The sequence below is a fragment of the Ammospiza caudacuta genome, chromosome 22 (genome assembly GCF_027887145.1).
Source record: "Ammospiza caudacuta isolate bAmmCau1 chromosome 22, bAmmCau1.pri, whole genome shotgun sequence".
NCBI classification, from domain to species: Eukaryota; Metazoa; Chordata; class Aves; order Passeriformes; family Passerellidae; genus Ammospiza; species Ammospiza caudacuta.
The window spans coordinates 6,940,776-6,960,620 of NC_080614.1; the positions used below are offsets into that span (position 1 = coordinate 6,940,776).

The 19,845-nt window shown below is 53.4% G+C and overlaps 1 protein-coding gene across 1 annotated transcript; it reads left to right on the plus strand.

Annotated features, from left to right (window-relative positions):
• The first annotated feature begins 124 nt into the window (after window positions 1–124).
• NPHP4 (nephrocystin 4) lies at window positions 125–19,301 on the plus strand. The gene is made up of 28 exons (XM_058818790.1): window positions 125–262; window positions 1,071–1,202; window positions 2,906–3,078; window positions 3,397–3,461; window positions 3,734–3,889; window positions 4,631–4,767; window positions 5,471–5,637; window positions 5,719–5,845; window positions 7,239–7,412; window positions 7,534–7,663; window positions 9,844–9,890; window positions 10,592–10,791; window positions 10,895–11,086; window positions 11,664–11,848; window positions 12,077–12,237; window positions 12,904–13,084; window positions 13,889–14,005; window positions 14,198–14,277; window positions 14,423–14,640; window positions 14,734–14,923; window positions 15,077–15,160; window positions 15,256–15,412; window positions 15,708–15,793; window positions 16,658–16,743; window positions 16,825–16,996; window positions 17,549–17,728; window positions 18,489–18,632; window positions 18,777–19,301. The coding sequence occupies exons 1-28, from the start codon at window positions 125–127 to the stop codon at window positions 18,915–18,917; spliced, it is 4,020 nt and encodes a 1,339-aa protein (XP_058674773.1). The 3' UTR covers window positions 18,918–19,301.
• The last annotated feature ends 544 nt before the right edge of the window (window positions 19,302–19,845 follow it).

A 19,845-nucleotide genomic window follows, 5' to 3' on the forward strand; every position in this document is an offset into this window, starting at 1 on the left:
GTGCGCGCTGACGGTGCGGGGTCCGTGTGGCTGTGTTCCCGCAGGGTGCGTGTCCCCCCCCGGTGCTCCAGCCCCGCGCCCGCCCTAGCTGGCGCCGGGAGGCAGCGGCGACCCCCGGGAGGCGATGGGCGAGTGGGAGCGGGTGTTCCGGCAGCACCGGCCGCTGCCGCCGCACCCGCAGCGGGGCCGGGCCCGGCCCCCGCCCCGCTCCGCCGCCTTCCGCTGCGTCCTCAAGCACCTGCACGGCGCTGCCCTCTGCCAGGTAGGGGCGGTCGGCCCCGCGAGGGGACCCCGGCAATGTCTTGCTGCACCCGTTGTTTCCTCTGAGTCTCACTTTCATGGAATAGTTTGGGTTGGAAGGGACCTTACAGATCATCTCCTTCCACCCTCCTGCCTTCCGCTAGACTAGCTTTGCCTTTTCCAACCTACTGGCTTTGAACACTTCCAGGGATGAAACAGCCGCAGCTTCTCTAGATTACCTGTGCCAGTGCCTCATCACCCTAACAAGGAAGAATTTCTCCCTAAGATCAAACGTGAATTCCTCTCTTTTAGTTTAGCCCCCCCCTTCTCCTTATTCTGTCACTTTCTGTGTACATACAAAGTCACTCTCCATCTTTTTTCTAAGCCCCTTTCAGCATTCCTATCCATGTGTGTGAGCCTGAACTCCCCATGATGGCTTTTAAAGCAAGATGGTTTCGGGGAGAACTAATTGGAGATCTCCTGGAAGCACTAAGTTGTTTCAATACCTGTAAATCTTAGTTAGCATTTAATTAATTTTTCATTTAGTTTTTTGTTAGCTTAGACAGGTATATTTAAATTAAATTTTCTGGATAGCGCTTTAACATCAATTGCCTCTTTATTCTATGCTTAATGCTCAATTTTCCCACTTTTCCTTTGCTCTGTCCACCTCTGGCTTGGAGGCAGCTACTGCAACAATGCATGAAGCTGTCTGTGGCCATGATTTGGGCATCCCTTAGAAAACAGGAATTATATCTCTTACCAAAGTGTGTTCTGAGCTTTGGGGCCACAGAGCTGGCCTGTCCCCAAAGCTGGTGCTTTGTGCCTTGCAGGGAGCCGAGTACCAGCTGCGCCTCTCCCTTTTCGATGCCACCTACCACCACTTCTTTGGGAGGACGTGGAGGAGCAGCTGGAGAGCTGCCAGCCCTGCCCCACCACGCTCGGCCAGGGCCACCTTCAACGAGGTGGGGAAAACACAGAAGCAAACCCTTTTCCATCCATGTTGCCCAGGGTGCATCCCAGACACCGCCTGTTTATTAAGGTTTATGTATGGTTTATTGAGAAACTGCAGTGCTGGGTTTCCTCTGAGGCTAGTGCCACCGTGGGAGCAGTGAGTGCCACCGAGTGCCACCTGCCGTGTTTGGAGCTGGCAGCAGAGAGCAGTGTTTCCCCACAAATGGGAAGGAAGGGAAGGAGCAGCTGCCCACCCTCCTGCGCAGTGCTTCTCTCTCTGATCTGGGAGCTAAACTCTCCCAAAGCTTCCATCTGCTGCTGGTACCAGCAAAGCAGGGTGTCCCTTAATGGGAAGATCCCACTGCCCCACAGCATGACCCATGTTTTCCAATTCATAGCTCTGTTTCCACCTCCTCAGTGCTGCAGGTGAAGTGAAGCACAGCTGGGCTCTGTCCTGTTCCTTCCTTTACATCAACAGTGACATTGAGGTGCTTTGATGTGTGCATTTCTCTCCCAAGTGTTTCAGTACCGTCCCACCCCGGCCTGTTTTGAAGAGGGATGGATTAAAACTAGGGCAGAGAGTGCTGCAGAGAGAGCTGAATGCTGGGAGGAGCTGCCTTTCCAAATACATTCCCAGCGTCTGCAGGCTTCCTGGGTGTTTGCCTGTGGTTGGGAGCAGTTGGCAGGAATTTTGGGGTGTTGGGGGGCTGTGTTGCAGCCTCTCTGTGGTGGCTGAATTGTGTTTCCTGCAGGGTCTGACAGAGGAGGGGTGATGTGCATGCGGGGTGGGATCTTCCAGCTGTGGGAAAGTCAGCAGCTCATTGTTAGGAACACTTCAGGTGGAGCTGGAATTGATTTGTGACAGGTGAGGTAAGGAGGAAAGTCACTGCTCCTCTGCCTGTGTGTGCTGAGTGTATACTTACCAGAGCAGGAAGGTGTGAGGACAGGGATCGGAGGGTTGTGGTGGATTTTGTCCTCAGGGTCTAGGGCAGAGGAATGAAATGACAGAAACTGCTGTGTGCAATCAGGAGGGCCCCTCGAGCTCAGTGGCACAGGGCATTCCCTGTCAGGGCTCCCTGTGCCTTTGCAGGGTGAGCCTTGCTCTGCAGGCACAGCAGTCAGGCCATTAATCCAGCACCTCACAGTAAAGGCTAATGGAATAACGATTTATGTCCCAAGGTTGATGTGGGAATGTCTCTCTCAGTTATTCCTTCCTGACAGCCCATATTGCAGTAAACATTTTCCCTGAAACACTGAGGTAATGAGTTTTTAATAGAAAGATGAACCTAGCGTTAAATTCTGTCCTGGGGAGCTGACCTGTGTCCTGTCCCCTCCTTCCCTTAGGTCCAGGCTACTCCTATGTCTCTCCCCATTTCAGGAAGGTTTCCAACTCCTTTTTTTTTCCTTTTTTTTCCTGCTCTAATGCTGTAGGTCTGGGATGCATCAAAGCCTCGTTCATTTGGGGTCTGCAGCCTTCTGGAAAACAGGTGTTGGCAACAAAAAAAAAAGTTAAAAAAATAAAAAATGATGCTTGAGACTTAAGGGCTGAGATTTTGTAGCAGTGTCAGAAGTGATTTGCCATTAGCTTCTGTCTGGAAGCTTTAATGGATGTTCTGGTTGTGCCACTGAGTGTCCCAGCACAACAGGCATTGCTCTGCCTGCATCTGCCACTGCCAGCTCTGAAACAACCCATGTCTCTCCTTTCCTGTCCCAGGTCGTTTATTTCCACACCTCCTTGAACCACCCTGGCATTGCTGCTGTCGTGGAAGTGGTAATGAGAGCTGGGAAAGGGGGTGGGGGCTCTCAGCACCTTTCCTGTGGCTTTGGGATCATCCCCCTCTTCCACGGCGGATCAGAGGTGACAGACCCGGCCACTGAGGACAGAGCGTAGGTTCCCCTGCTGCTGTCACAGGTCACACTGAGAATTGAGGTGGCAACCTGCATGGCTGCTTTGGTTGGGGAGGGGAAGGGTGGTCCTGGGGCTGCAGAAACAGAGACAGCACTTAGAAACCTGGAATTCTTCACTCTGGCGAAGCAGTGGGTTTGGCAGGAATGCCTGTCCCTTCCCTAAAAGGCTTTTCCAGAGTGGGTTGGGTGGGTTTTGCTGCTGAGCAGGGGCTTTGTGGAAGATGGAGATGCAATGGAAGATGGAGATTGCTTCAGGGTGGATTTACTGACTGCTGCACATGTGCTCCTTGCTTTCAGGCTGAAGCTGTACCATGGGACACCACGTGCCCTACTGCACCCACGCTTCCAGGACCCTGTGGAAAGTAAGCAGCAGCCAGACATGGCATCTCAGCCCTTCTTGGTGGCTTCTCTTACCCAAATGTGTGTTCTATGTATCTGTTTGATGTAAGACATGGTCTGTGCCCTGGTACTGCTCAGTGGATGTGCCTTACTGCCAGCTGGGAATGGCCTGGCTGGGCAAACACAGGTTTTCCTTTGCTCCTAGCACATGTGCTCACATATAATTATTCATTCAACATTGGGGCTGTGAGGCTGTCTCCCCAGTTTTGGTCATTTTGGGATGTTTTTTCTTCAGAGAACAAATACATGACAGTGATGGAGAAGAGCCACCTGCAGTATGGCCTGAAGTCCCACCAGCCCCTGGAGGCAATATTTCACCTGCTTCCTGAAAACCTGCTGATGTCTGGGCTGCAGACTGTTCCTGGCTTGCTGCCGGCACGTGGAGACACAGGTAAGAGCTCTTTCCATTTCCCTCTGCCTGTGCTGCTCCTGCTTTAAGGCAGTGGGTCCCTGTGAGGCTGTGGGCAGGGCAGGAGGGCATTGGGAGGGCATTTGTGGCAGCACAGTGGTTTCTCTGCAGTGTCACCCCTTGTCAGGAGCATCCCCCCTGTGGGGAGCCACTGCCCTCACACTCAGAGCTCAGTCTGGAATCTGTCAAAATGGCTCAGTCAGTTCCCTGTCCGTTAATTGCTTTGCTTCTGGGAAGCTGCAAGGGATAAGTTATGGTTGGTTTAATTACAGTTGTTCATCAGAATCTTAAAAAGAGCTTTTGCAGCCTGTTTAAACTCCTCAGGTGGGTTCAGCATCGCTGGGGCCTGACAGGTTTGGGACCATGAGCTCTTGCCCACTCGGCTTTTGTTAATCTCTCTTTATGGCACGTTGCCCTTTGAGCTTCTGCAATTAAAATATGTGAGCTGAAGATTCAGGGGGTAAAAAAATTCCTCAGAGTTCTGCAGCTGAATTATTCTTCAGATTCCTGCCTGGAAAACCTACTGCTGATGGCTTTGGGGTGTTAACTGTTGGTACTGAAGCTGAGCAAGGTCTTGAAAGCAGCTGAATCCCTGCAGGTGTTCAGGCCTGTACTCAGAAGCTGAGTGGGCAGAGCCACTGCTGGCACTGCAGGACACCTCAGCACAGCAGTGGTGGCTTTCTGTTTGCTTGGGAAACCTGTGGCCACCACCTTGTCTTTCAGGTGACTGCTTGCAGAAGCCCCGGCTGATGAAGACGGTCACCTGCTATCTGGAGCGGCTTTTCATCCAGTTGTACCCTTCCCTGGAGGAGTTTGAGGAGGAACTGCTGGATTTACTGAACAGTGATCGCTTACTTCAGGTAAGTAGGGTGCTGTGAGGGTGGTGAAACCCTGGCACAGGTTGCCCAGAGAAACTGTGGCTGCCCCATCCCTGGAAGTGTCCAAGGCCAAGTTGGATGGAGCTGGGAGCAACCTGCTCTAGCAGAAGATGTCCCATGGTAGGGGGTGGAACAAGAAAATTCCTCAAGTCCTTTCCAATCTCAACCATTCTGTGATTCCATCATTCTAGGTACTGCCAGTGTGGTTGGGGCAGGGAAGGCACAGTGTAGAGCAGTAATTCTAGTGTCTGGAATTATGGGTGGGGTGAAAAGTGTCAGGTAAGTGAAATTCATGCATTTGTTTCTCTTGGAGTCTCCAATTTTTTCTTTTGCTGTGGAAGTCTTTAGCTTGTTTTGCTATTGGATTAGTACTTGTGTGCTCTGTCTGGGCTTTGTTTTGAACATCCAGACACTCATAAGCAGAATTTGGGTTTGCTTTGCTGTGGGAAATGCAGAGATGAGATGCAGTGGGTATTGAGTCCATCCCTTTGGAGTGACAGCCACTGGCCAGGTCCTTTCTTGCCAGATTTGCATCAACTCTGCCGTAATGACAAAAGATTTTAATACCTATCACCTGCTGGGGGAACAGGCCCTGTTTTTTGAATTTCTGAAGGGTTGCCTATATTCTTCTGGTTGTGATCAGCACAGAGAGTGCTGCCCAAGGTGTAAAACATTCCTGTCACAGGCTAACACTGCCCCTGACGGTGAGGAGGTGGTGGTTCGGGAGCGGCGGCTGCACGTCGGCGTCCACAACGGGCTGCGCTTCGTCCAGGCTCCGCAGGTCGCTGTGCTGGTGCCAGGGGCAGAATTGTCACCAGGTCGCTGCCAGGGGGTGCCCAGCTCTAGAGCCAGGTAAGGGGAGCTCCTCTAATGCTGCTGCTGTTTCCCTCCTGCCTCGGGTGTCTCTCACAGCCACTTCTCCATCCCGCACAGGGACGCAGGTCAAGCCCTGGTGCTGAGGAGCCGCATCCAGCTGAGTGAAATGGTTCCTCACCCGGCATTCAGGGTCTGCTTCCAGCTGGAATATGTCTTCTGCAGCACGGGGAGAGGTGGTGGCAAGGTAGGGCTGAGCGCGTGTGTGCCTGTGAAAGAGCAGGGATCCATTCTGGAGGAGTGAGGCCTGCTGAGGAGCTCCTTCCTCTGCCCATTTCACCATCCTGCTTCTCCAAGTCCTTGTTGCATGGCTGTGCTGTGTAATGTGTGGGTGCCTTCCACAGCACTGGACAAAACAACCTGCATGGCTCAGTGAATTATTTTAATGACATGTGGTTGCATTTCTCCACTGTTTATATTTAGATGGAGGAATGTAGCCTGCAGCATTCCCATACTGTTCTGGCAAGGTAATCTAGAAAATTTCAGCTTTTTTTGTAATATCAAAAAGGCTTTTCTTTAGAATTTGGCATTTATGCTGAAAAGAGGTTAATCCATCCCACTCTTTTTTTTTTTTTGTTTGTTTTTGCCCTGAATGATGAGGTTTTTCTGGGTGCTTCAGCCTGATGTTCTCAAGCTGTAAAGGCAGGAGAAATCTCTGAGGGTGGTCTCTGCAGTCAATATACTCTCACCTACTTACTGATCGTTTACTCCTATCTTAGTTTAACCTTTCTGCAGGTTAAACCCAGCTCAATGAGTACTGTGTATCCCCTCCAGAGACCTTGTGTTGTTGGAGCCATCAGCTCCTGGCTGGCTGAATCGATTGCCAGGCGTTAGAGGCTTTAATCGTCCCGCTAAGATGTTCATTGAAAATGTGGCAAATGCCTCTTGTTAAGCTGTCCAGAGCCAAAGTAGGGAGAATGGGCATTTGTAAAGCAGGATACCTGTGCCAGACCAGAGGGATTTGTACTGAGAAGGGAGACACTGAGCTAGCTGTGCTGTTGGAAGTTGTTGGGGCCAGCTGTGTTGGAAAGCTGAAGCCCAAGATCCCATGGAGATTTGGGGTTCCAGAGGCAGATCTGTTTGGCTCTGTGGGGAGGGCTGTCTGGGGCAGCAGTGGAGCCAGTCCCTGTGGTGCAGCCCTGGGGCAGAGTGGTTAATCCCAAAGCTGCTTGCAAAGCTGATCACCTTGTCCTTGTCCTCAGTGCCATAATTAGCTGTGAGGGGGAGGGTGGGTGCTGGCAGAGCCCTCTCTTGTTTCTGTTCCCCTCCTTCAGTTTGAGGAAGGCTGTGGATGTGCTGGGTAAGTGGAAACCTTTCCCCTCTGCCAGGGATGGGGGTCCAACATATATCCCTTAATGCAACTGCTTGAGGGAGGGGTTACAGAGGCATAAAGTCTTGGAAAATGAAATGTCTTCAGAACGGGACGGAGAGTGGTGCCAGAGCCAGGTGTGAGGAGGTGCGGTGGGGCATGAGAGGCAGTGCCTGTCTGGCAGCACCCATTCCTGGGTTCTGGCAGTGAGATGGGGCTGCCTGGCAGTGAGCTGGGGCTGCCTGGTGCTCACTGTGCCCTCCATCCCCAGGCCCTGTCTGGCAGCGCCCGCAGTGAGGCGGCCGACATGCGCTCGGTGCGCTGGGCTGTCTGGAGCCCCGTCCCAGGCACTGGTGACACAGACGTGATCCTCCCCCTGCGTGGTGGCGCCCGCCGTGGCCCCTGCCAAACCTTGGTCTACAGGACCCCCCCCAGCTCCCGGCAGGTAAGGGTGTGCTGGTCCCTGGCAGCTTTGCTTGGTGTCAGGGCGAGGGAGCCGCTGTCGGAGGCACGAGGAAGGCTGCGTGTACCGCGCTGTCTGAAAGCATTTTTGTTGCCAACTCCAGGGGAAGCACGTGGAGTCTGGGACTGTCCAATTCCATGTTTCCACTGATTCGGAAGAACATCTTGTAACTGCTGCAGAGATCCTATGTAAAGACAGGGACGAGTCGAAGAAGCCTCCTACGCCATCGCTGAGTGAGTGTTTTCCAGATCGCTGACATTTAAAATATAGAGTGTGGCACTGGTGTCTGCTCGGGAGAGAAAACAAGACTTCAGTGAGTTTCAGCAAGCTAGTTATGAATTACTGGAGTGAAGCAAGATTTTTGTCAAGTTGAATTCAGCTCTTTTTAACTTGCAAAATTCTCATGTGATAGTATTGCTGAGCCATGTGCAAAATCCTCAGGAATTGCTAGCACTGCCTCTGCCTGCTTCCATTCTGGATGCAGTGACCACACCAGCACCACGTTCTCACTGCAGGTGCTGCTGCTCCTTTCTCTGGACTCAGTGTCTCTTCAGACATGGGAACAGGAGAGATGTCAATCATAGGCTGGGGAAAAACAATCTGGTTGTGCCACCACTGAGGGAGTGTGACAGCAGCCTGGGTTGGGTTGATGTGTGCAGAATGTGTTGCTGCCTGGCTGGGGAAGAGCAGGAAGCATCTGTTTGTTGTTTGGGGGGCTGTGTGTTTGGGGTTCCAGCATCCCTCTGCTCTATTGGAGATGGAAGGAAAAATGCTGTGGGCTTAAGTTTGGGCATGAGGTTTTGTCCCTGCACTGTGCTCCTAAAAATCCTTTGACTTGTTCCTCTCTCATCCCCCTTTTGTGATTGGTGGGAAGCAAGCTCTCCTTTCTTTGCAGTGCTGCTCCTGCTGGGGTCCCAGCTGTGTCTGGGGGTGATGCTTCAGACAGCAGGCAGTGTTTCAGTGTGTGTCACATCTCCCCAGCTCTCTGATGAGCTATTTAGTGTCAGCTCAGCGGCCAGGCAATGCCCATTACTGTGAGGTGTTGTTCCATGCTGGTTGCAGTGCTGTGGAACCACAAGATGGCAGTGGCACCTTGGCTTTGCTGTGACAAATCCCGTGTTTCTGCTGGTGAGGAGCCAGGATTGCTGCTGGGAGGGGCTTTGGTGAGGAAAGCTTTAGTGGCAGATGAAGGGGTCTCGTGATGTCAGGGTATGTGGGTTCATTTCCCTGCAGTACAAGCTGCATCATGATTGGTACCTTCCTGGTGCTGCTTGAAAAGTTTTTCCTGGTGCCTTTCAGCTGTAGGTGGCTGGGATGCTGATGGAGTTGTGGTGTGGTGAGGGGAGAGGGAAGCAAGTGCTGACACTGAGCTTCCAACCTGGTGGTGGTCTGGAGAGCTCCAGCTTGGGGGAGTGTGCTGGGCTGTGTGCTGTGTCCCTGGTGAGGGGAGATCCTCATCAAGGTGATTTTCAGGGACAAACTCCTTGGCATTTCCCAGCTCCAGGGGGCTTATGGCACAAAGGAAGGCTTGCTAGTGCAGTGGTGGTCCCAGAGCTGTGCCTCCCTAGCCTGTGTTCCAAGGTACTGTAGAGACTATTGTGTTAACTTTTGGTAGAGAAATGTGCTGCTGCCTGGCCCAGGGGAGGCCAAGAGCTTCATCTGTCAGCTCAGATGCTGGTGTTGCTGCTGTATCTGTCCATCCTCTTCTCAACGCCTGCCAAAGCCATCCTGACTGGAAGGAAACAATATTGCATGAGGGAAACGGGGTGGTTTCCTTTACACAGCAGCCAGCATGGAATAGCTGGGATCTATGTGGTGGGGGGAAGCAAATTAAGGTCTGAGCATCACGTGGATGCAGAGAAGGAACATCTGTGCCCCTGCTCTGCTGCGAAGGACCCGCGGCTCCACGGCTCAGCGAGCTCAGCTGTGCTGGCTCCAGAGAGCAGCCGAATATAAACACGGTAAAGCTGCCAGTGTTTCGGGGCACAAATGCTCCAGCACTTGAAGGGAGTGACAAAAAATAACGGGGAAACGATGAAAACCTTAAGTATCCTAAAACTTTCACGTCTCATTAAGCATCCCACTTAGGCAGCACCGTGTGGCCGTGAGGCACCGCGGCGCTGTCAGAGGATGGGGGAGCTGTTGTTTGTGGCACAGTTAGCCTGATTCACGGCAAAATAAAGGATGGATCTGGAGATGTGCTGTGTTAACCCCCAAGCAGCAGTTCTTATTGGGAAATAAGTCAAAAGAAGTGTTTGGGTGATGGTAAACTGCTTCACTGTGCTGCCTTCGCACCTAAAATTGGAAAGGGCTGGTGGGAGGACAGGGCGGTTTGGTGGCAGTGGTGCAGCTGCAGTTGTGGGGCATGGGAGTTTTGGTTCCTCTACAGCATCTCTCCTGTCCCTCTCCACAGGAGTGCCAGCCCTACGGCGAACACCAGTCTCCCCACGGGGACCAGGGGTAAGTGCCACATGCACCAGTGGGTGTGGGTGGCGGGCAGCAGCATTCCCCAGGGATGGCCCACGTGTAGGATGTGCTTCTGGACCCATCCCTTGCCTGTTTTCCTGTGCTTCTGGACCCATACCCTGCCTGTTTTCCTGTCTGCTGCAGCCAAGAGGCACCAAGTGTCCTCAACTCCTCCTCCTCCAGGCAGCAAAGCAGCTCCTGCCTGTGATGTGCTGGGAGAGATTCCCTGTGCTCTTTTCATACTGCAGGAGTGAGGGCAGCTCTGGTTTTTGACAGCCCAGATTTGCTGGGTGCTGCTGTCCCTGGTATGTGCTGACAGAGACACATGGCTTGTTCGTGCAGAGCTCCCAGGATTTAAGGAGAGCTGTGAATACTGAGAGCCCTCTTTATGCTGTTTTATATCTTGATGCAGGAATCAAGGCACGCAAATATTTTTGATGAAATGAAATGCCTCATAGGGCCGCATTAAGCAGTTTGATCTTCCTGCTGCTTGTGCTCATCCCTCCTCTTGCCAGGGAGCGAGCAGCAGGGAAATGACAGTGGAGGTGCAAACCCTTGTGTGGCCAAGTTGTAACACTTCTTGGTGGAATGACAACACTGGGGCACGTGGTGACTGAGCTCCTCTAGCATAGAGGGGCTGCTGGCTCAGCTTGCCTCAAGGGCTGCCTCAGGGGGGCTTGCCATTCTCTCACCAGCTCTCAGTGTCCCAGCTCGTGGCCTCACCACGGAGCACAGGCCAGACTCTGCAAGACACCACACAGGATGGGGGCATCACCCACCTGGAGGCCGACCTGGGCTTGCCAGACACAGAGCCCTGTGCCAGTGACCAGCTGCAGGCGCTGCCCTTCACCCCGCTGCAGCTGCCCATGGCTGCTGTGGGGCTGCAGGCATGCAGGTGATGCTCAGCTGCCCCTCCCCAGGCTCCTGTGGCCCCGTCACCTGGCCTGCCAGGGTCCCTGTGGCCCCATCTGTGGAGCTCACCCCTATTTCTCCATCAGTTCCCATGTGTCCCTATCTCGTGCTGCTCTGGCACGCCTGCACGCTGCTGGCTTCCCAGACATCCTGGACTGCAACCAGGAGCCAGTGGAAATCTCAGAGCCAGTGGAGCTGGGCAACTTCAACTTGCGGCTGGAGGAAGCTGACCCTCTGCAAGGCAATGAAATAGTCCTGCAGTTCCTGGCTTTTGGAAGGTGGGATGGCAGCTTGTGGTCTTGTGTGGGTAGATCCCAAAGGCTTCCTGGACAGAGTCCTTTCCAAATTCCCCTAACCCTCTTCTCTGCTTGGGCAGGAGATGTCTCTTCTTTTGCACCTGCTTTTGTCCTCCCTGGGCACTTTTAAGTCATAATCCAGTTTTTTAAAATTGGATCCATAAGCCACAATGTGATGTCAGAGCTCATTAATGCAGGGTTTCTCCAGAAATGCAAATTGAGTTGGGAAAATTGGCACCCAAGGGGTGGCTTTGGCTGGATAAGGCCCCACTTCTGTTTTCTCCATGGCTGGCAGTGTGCTGTGGAAAGGTAGCACGTTGTCTTTGCTGGGCGCCTCCATCACAGCATATGGCAGGAGACAGCTGGAATTACGAAGCCTTTTGGGAAGTTAAGGCAAACCGTATGGCCGCTGTCTTCAGAAAAGTCCAAATACTTGTGGTGCTGCCAATCTTCTCTTGTTGTTCTGCCTCTTGGTATGTGCCAAATGCACGAGTAGCTCATGACAGAGTGGCAGCACTGTGCCACAAGTAACCCAAACCCCTCTCTCTCTCTTCTCAAGAGATGCCCAGGGCGGCGTGGAGGGGCTGTGGCCAAGGACTGTCTTCCTCACCTTCCAGTTCTACCGTTTCCCACCGGTCACCACGCCCCGGCTGCAGCTGGTCAGCATGGAGGGGGGGCTGGCCACCGAGCTGGCTGTGCCAGCTCAGCTCCTTGTCCGTGTCAACGAGGATGGGACCCTAACCAGTAAGCTCTGGTTTGAGCATCTGTGTGCTTCTCTTCTGTTGGGTGGATGAGGGCTTGCTTCTGGCCCAAGGGATGGGCTGGTGTGTGTTAATAGCAAACCTCTGCTGGTTTGCACATCATGAAAAATAATTCTAAACATCCGGTGTTTGAAGGAGTACACAGTGGTCAGTTGTGTGAGGCTTCCCACCAAGCCAAGTGCCATGTCTGTGCTGGTGTGGTGTCTTGCAGAACCACCAGGCTTGCAGCTGAAGTACATGGTGGATCCAGCTTTCCTGAGGCCTGGGGAGCAGCGCTGGTTCCTGCGGTACCTGGCTGAGCACAGCCTCCAGATTGACGTCTGGGATGGAGACTCCCTGCTCCATTTTGGGTCTGCTGCCATTAAACTGGAGGTATTGGTTAGATTGAAGGTCTTTTCCTGTGGCTGGTAATGCTGAAGGGTCCCTTGCCTGTATGGAGTGTTAGAGAAGTGCCCAGCTCTCCCTTTGATCATGTCTTGAGGTGCTGTTGCATTGTCCTTGTGTCTTCAGTAATGGAGATGCTGTCAGCCCCTCTGTGTTACTGAATCAGGTGTCAGCTTGACAAGCCCCTAATCACAGGATTTGTTATCTTTTCCTCCAAAGTGATGACAAAGCATTAACTTTCTTTGCCCTTCCCTGGAACTCTGGCAGTATTCTAGCACCAAGGCCTGCAGAGCCAGGACATCCAGTGCCATTCATACCCAGATGTAGAAATATGGCACAAAATGAGTGACACTCACACACTGAGGTCTCGAAGGCAAAAAAGGCACGTTCATTCTGGACCTCGATATTTATAGAATTCCAAAAGTGGGGGATGAAATTGCCACCTCTCCAACCACACCGGTCAAACCAACAGTCCATCAGTTCTCTCCTCCTCCAGAAAGGAATGCAGAACAATCATTATTTACATGAGAAACTCCGTTACAAAAACGTAAACATCAGAAGGCTTAGAAGAACAGGGCGACACCCAGACCCCTTGACCCCTCTGGACCAGACTCCCCAGTGACTCATTGCACTTTGTCCTTGCTTTGTGCCCAGCCCCTGCTGCGCCAGGGCCAGCTGGCTGTCAGGACCTACCACGAGCTGGAGGTGGCCACGACGGAGTACGAGCCGGACGGGACGGTGCTGGGCCGGGAGGCGCTGAGGCACGGCGCCCTGCGGCCCCTCGGCGTCCGTGTGGCTGTCAGGGGCCACCTCCACCTCTGCCTGGCCAACATTGGTGAGAACCCCCTGCTCACGAGGCCCTCCAAGGCTGGGGTGGGGCCCACAGCACCTGAGTGAGACCCGGGGGCAGCATCCTCCCCAGAACCTGCCGGCTGCTTTTATTTTATGTATTTAATTCTGTCCTATAAATGTGCAGTGACTCCAGGTTTTAAAATCCTATCTTCAGAGGAGAGATTAGCTCCGTATAAGATATCTTAAATCGTCATTTCCATACTTTGCCTGCAAAGGGCCGATAAGCTCCTGGGAAGGAGAATCTGAGATCCACAACCCAGGGAGTGGTTTAACTCACACCCTGACAAAGAGCTGCTGTGCCAGGATGGCAGCCACCCTTTGATTGTTGTTTTTCCCATTCTCTTTTTTTTTTTATAAAATGAAAATACTGTTAGAAACAGGGTGGCAAAGCTTGGTACCCTTTCCTGAAGGATGGGGATGGGATGTGTAGGCTGGGCAAATACCTTGTGTGGCTCCACTTGGCACAGCCTTTGTGGGAATGGGCAGATGCTGCAGCATGTGGCCATGCAGGGCAAGGCAGAACTCAGAAATGAAAGCAAGAGCTGGTGAGGGGCTCAGGATGGTGTGTGCTCTCAGTGCTGCTCCATCCCTGGGCAGGTGGCTGTGTGACAGAACAGGCTCTGGGGAGCATGTGGGGCTCTTAGGGCATCATTGGTTTCCAGATATTCTCTCCTGCTTGTGTTGTGTAAATTGGCTGAACAGGGCTGCAGGGAGATAAAAATTGGCAGTAGATTTTATAACAATGAAAAAGGATGGTTTCCACTCACTCCTGTCTCTCCTTGTGCAGGTCACCCATGCGAGGAGATCCCAGGGCAGCTGCCATCCCATTCCTGCATTGTCACTGCACCAGACAGCGCTGTCACCGCCCCAGGTGGCAGGGGGTACTCCCTGAGCACTCCTGGTGGTGAGTCCTGCTGGGGCCTGGCCTGTCCCCCTGTGGGTTGAGCTGGGCAGGGTCTCTGCTGCTGCAGTGCCAGCTGTGGGTCAGCTGCCCCTCTGGTGCTCCCCTTTCCTGCCCTGCAGTATTGCAGAGCTCTTGGGGGCTGCAGTATATGGGGGGATCCTTCCTTGGTGCCATGGTGGTCTCTCCCCACAGGCAGGAGGACGACGTGGGCACGGAGGCTGGTGGATGTGGACAATGAGCTGGAGGCCGCGCTGCGCAGTCGCCGGCCAGAAGTGAGCCTGGCCCCCGGTCACCCTCAGTGAGGCCATGTCCACCCACGTGGCACTGGTGTGGCTGGACGAGGGTGCTGTTGGCAGCAGGGCATGGGGCCAGACCCCTGTGATGTCTCTGTGCTTATGGTTCCTTCCCTCTGGGCAGGGCTGGCCAAAGCAGCGTGCCTGGGACCTGCAGGTCATCGACTCCTACCGGGATCACATCAAGGGAGAGAGCATCTACCAGATGCTCAGCCAGGCCATCACAGCCACCCGCACTGTCCACGCTGTGCTGGGGACAGCTGAGTTCTTTGAGTTTGCCCTGAGGAACCCCTACAGCGTCCAGCACACCGTGACCATCGAGGTCGACCACCCTGAGCTCAGGTGGGGGCTCCCCTGTGTGCCTGTGTGGAGGTGCCAGGGAGGTGCCAGCTCCCTGCCAGTCCTCACCAGCACCTCTGCTGCTCACTGCCCCAGTGTCATCCTGGACCCCAGGGAGTGGCGCCACTTCAAGGAGCTGACCAAGAGTGTTACACCGGTGGAAGAGGATATGTTCCACCTCCGTGAGGACCTCAAGCCTCAGGTCTACCTGCGCCCCAGTGAGACTGTCCACATCCCCTTCAAGTACCAGACCTTCTCTGCAGACCCTGCTGTGGTTGCAGCACAGGTAGGCTGTTCTGAGCTGTTTTGAGCTGTTCCTGTTACAAAATGTTCCCCTTGGCTGTGGTTACTATTGCAGAGCAGGCTGGAACAGCCATGGGGAGCAGCGGCAGCTGCAGAGATGCTGCACCCTGAGGGAACTCACTCTTTCACCCCACAGGGGCCAGCTGGGCTGGGCACTGGTGCCAATGACAAAGCTCACTCCTTTGGGAAGAGTGGGGCCAAGCAGACAAAGCTCATCCAGGTTAGGGAGTCATGTGAAACACTGCTTGAGGGGCTGCATGGGAGGAGCAGAATCACAGGAAAACCCCAGCCCTCTCCTGCTGGTCCCCGGGACAGGTCTCCTTCCAGGTGAGCAGGGGGAAGCCCATTGCCCTCCTGCGGGTGAAGGTGGAGCCCCAGCCCCATGTGGTGGACCAGACCTTTCGCTTCTACCACCCAGAGCTCACCTTCCTGAAGAAAACCATTCGGCTGCCTGCCTGGCACACCCTCCCTGGTGAGTCTGTGGTGTGCCTGGCTGTTAGTCATCATCCATAGTTCGTGGAGCCTTTCTGGAGGCACAGCAGCATGCAGAGAGCACATTGCTGCTTCCTCACGCCTTCACAGCCCTGGGCTCCTCGCTTGCTCTCCCTCTTTCTCTGTTAACTTCAACGTGAATTCCCTACACTTGCACACCCATGTGGTTTGCTGGTAGTCAAGCTTGAGGGGTTCTGTGTGCAGCTGTGGGGCAGAGAGGAAAGGCACAGGTAGGGGAAAAGCTGAAGGTGATTTTCTTGGTCCCTTGTCCACAGGCATGCCAGTGGGGGTGCCAGGAGGGCAGCCTGAGATGTTCGTTCGCTGCAGTGACCCCGACATCATTTGTGAAACCAAATCCTTGGTATGCTACACTTGGGCATCGCTGTTCCTCATGTCCTCCTCCTGCAGATTGTTTGGGTTGGCAGAGAGCTGCTGATGTGGGTGCAGCCACAGAGCATCCCTGTGTACCAGCACGTGGCAGTGACACAGTGGCAGCAACGAAGCTGGAATTGCTTTTTATTCCCAATTAAAAAGGAGCTGTGTTGTTTTGGCGGGGGAGGCTGAGCATTGCCCCTTATCACATCATGCAGCAGCCTGTACTTGCTTGTTCTTTTGAGCAAGTACCAGATGATTCAGATGCTGGGGAAAAGCAGCCTTTTGTTGGGTTTTCTGCTGCTTGGGGTATCCACAGGCATTTGCAGCGGGTGGGGGGACAGTGTGTCCTTGGGGTGCACAGCAAAGCCTGTCCATGCTGAAGGATGCTGGAGTCGAGGGGCAGCTCCATGCCCAGCCCTGCACCATCCCACTCCCTCCTGAAGTAGGAGGCTCTCCTGGGCTGGTTCCACAGCAGGAAGAGGTGGAAGGGAAAAATAAACTTGGGCATGTCCATGCAAATGGCAACGAGGGATAGTTGCTAATTGCTGTTGCGGAAAAGCGTTAGTATGGTAATTGGATTAGGGCTTGTTAGAAAACTTGTGGAAAATTTGCCAAAATTTGATTACAGATACAGACCTGGAATGTGATAGTCATTTGTATCCTCTTTTGTAATTAAAAATACTGGGAGAGCTCAGCCAAGCTGTATAATAACTTAATAACGTTTAACGATGTACCGAAAGCATCTGCTTTCGTATGGGAGTTGGTGGTAGCTCCCCCATTAATGGGAAGATACCCCTGGGGTCCTCATTAGCTGTTCAACTGCTGGGACAATGCTCTGTTGTCTATGCAGGGGCCTGGCGAGCCACAGGACATCTTTCTCAAAGTAGCTGGAGGACCAAGCCCGCAGATCAAAAAATTCTTTGTTGCTATTTATACGTAAGTAGCGGGACCCCAGAAGGGTGGGGAACGTTGACTTCCATGGTGTGTGACAAGCCCTGTCCGTCTGTCCGTGCACAGGGACGCCTGGCTGGCAGCACCTGTGCAGATCTGGCAGTTCTACCTGCACTCTCTGCAGCGCCTGGATGTCGCCTGCACGGCCGGGCAGCTGACGCGCCTCTCCCTGCTGCTGCGCGGCACCGCGGCCCCGCGGAGGGTGCGCGCCTTCACCTCCCACCCCCAGGAGCTGGAGGTAACCCCCGTGGTGGGCTTGTGGCTGGCTGGCCAAAGAAACCCCCTCCAGAAAGCAAAAGGCAACCCACACGGAGCTGTGAACAACTGAGAGCCGTAAAGCGTTTGTGATAATTATCTTTTGATTAGAGTTGTCATGTGTAGGATCATTGGCGCGAAACCCCGGAGGGCGAATTATCTGCGTTAATGAGACTGTCTGAAGACTCTCAATTTCTTTAGAATTTGTTCGTCCGTAATTGGAAATGTGAATAATAAAAGGCAGAAAAACTCCGTTGCTGTCCTGGAAAGGAAAGGCAAAGGCTCCTCAGGCAAAGCCTGTGTGGTGGAACCCTTGGGCTGGGGAGGCTCTGGGTGTTCCCGAGTTGCTCTTGTCCTTCCTGACATGAGTTATTCCCAGAATATTCCTAGGGCTGGGAGATATGGCATTCAGTAGTGATGGAATAGGGGTACAGGTTTTTAAGAGCAGTTAGGTCTGATTGATGCTCCAAGCTGGACTTTTCAGGGCTGTGCTCAGCCGTGGTGGGTGGCTATACCTCCAGGTGTTGTTCCACAGGTGGATCCCAACGGTGCCTTCCTCCTCCCTGCCAATGGCATTCAGGACCTGTACATCGGTGTGAGGCCACGGCGGGCTGGCAGCAAGTTCATCTACCTCAACCTGGTGGATGTGGAGTCCCACCAGCTGGTGTCCTCCTGGCTGCTCTGCCTGTCCTGCAGGCAGCCTCTCATCTCCAAGGTGCGGCAGCTCTCGCCACTGCGAAACGTGGTGATGGCACCGGATCAGTGGTCTCAGTTCTGCCCATAACCTGGGGCTGTCTCCTGCTTCTTCCTCTCTTTCCATCTGTGTTTTTTTTGGCGCTTGCCATCATAAACACACATTTAGCCCTTGGGGTACTTGAATAATCTGACTGAAGCCCCTGGTAGAATGTCTTTTAGGCTGTTTTGGAGACAGCCCCACGCTGAGGAGCGGCAGCTCGGAAGTATTCCCAATTGTGAAATTAGAGCTGCAGCATGCTGCTTTCGATTAGCGCTGTGCTGGCAGAGGCCTTGCCTCAAAGACAGAAAATTAGATTTCCTTCTAAAAATGTTTTCCTGAACCTCTTGGTACTGGGAAAGGTTCAGATTGGCATTTACACCAATGTCCCATTGTCCTGCCGCATGCTGCTTGTGCTATGAGGTGTTAAGAGAATCAGAGTAGTTGGGGCTGGAAGGGGCTGTTCAGGGTCATCAAGTTCATCTAGTTATCTGAGCTCTTCCAGTGAATGAGAAGGAGCTGGTTAGTCTCTGCTGCTCTCCCAGCCTTTTGTCCTTTGCACTTGTAATTAATTGTTGCTTCTTTTGATCAAAGGTGGGTTCTTTCCATTGGCTGGCAGAGCAGATGCGAGGTGTGGGAGGGGAGGGCAGTGTGTGGGAGGCAATTCTCTGTGGTGGGTTTTGGGGAATGCCCGTTGTTGCTGCTGCCCACCCTGCCATCTGTGCCCCTGCTTGCCCCACAGGCCTTTGAGATCTCTCTGCCTGCAGGAGGTGGGAAAGGCTGCAACAAACGCATCACCTACACCAACCCCTACCCCTCACCCCGGCTCTACTTCCTGTGCACCAACCGCCCTGACCTGCTGCAGTTCAGAGAGGATTCTTTTGAGGTATGTCCTGCTGCCAGCACTCCCCTCTTGTCAGGCCCCTCATCCGGCCAGACCAGGCGATGCTGGGTGGGTGCTGGCCATGAGGGGCACCCTGGCTGGTGCCTGGCCAGGTCCTGCTGCCTCCTCCAGCCCTCTGTCCTGCAGGTGGCTGGAGGGGAGGTGTACACCATCGGCCTGCGCTTCGCCCCGAGCCAGACTGTGGGAGAGGAGGAGATCCTGATCCACATCAATGACCACGAGGACAAGAACGAGGAGACCTTTTCCGTGAAGGTCCTGTACCAGTAAGGCCTCCTGCCTGTCACTGCAAAGCTGCAGGTCCCTGTGCCAGCCCACACCACCTTGGGGGTGGCTGTGTCTGTCTGAGGGTGCTCATGACCCCCATGGCCTGGCTGTCACCTTGCCGGACAGGGGGGTGTCTCTGTCTGTGGGATCCCTGGGCATTGCCATGGGTGCTGGTGGTGCCACACAGCTCCATCTGCACAAATTGAGATGAGTGGATGTATTTGCTACAGCACTTTGTACTGCAGGATCTGTGTTTTGTTAGGCATGATGATATTTCAGGCACTTTTAATCTTTTTTTAACTTTAAAAAGTTTGCAGATTTGATTCTGCAGAATATTTTTAAAGTATTTTATATTCAGCGGTGAGTTTTGTACACACTAAGGCAGTTTTACGGGTGTTTTTGATACTTTTTACTCATCCTTGATGCATAAAAATTGCTGTGCACAACTGTCAGAGTGTGGCAGCATTTTCTTCCTGAGAAGATGGAAATCCTCAGCATCCCTGTCCTGTGGAGATGAGTCCTGGAAGTCTCCTGCATCACCCCCATCCCCTGGAGCAGCATCCTGGGGCTCAGGGCAGGGACCATAAATGGGATTGGGAGGGTAGGGCAGCCCACCAGCTCTGGGAATGCTGCCTCACTCTGCACAGGCCCCAGGCTGGTGAATTAGTGGCCCCGATAAAGTCGGGTGCCGAGTTCCTCTGCCTCCCTCGCACTGATGGGAAATGACAGCTCATATTTTAGAAATGATTATACTGTCTGCAGCACAGAGAGGCCCCGAAGTTGGGTTATTAAAGTAGATTAGCTGAATAATTTTTATTACATTTTCACACAACGATATTTCTTGAGGCTTATGAATGAGCTGGTGCTGTACCTGCAGCACAGGCAGCTCGAGTGGTGAATGATGTGCCAGCATTCAGGGGATGCCAGTGCA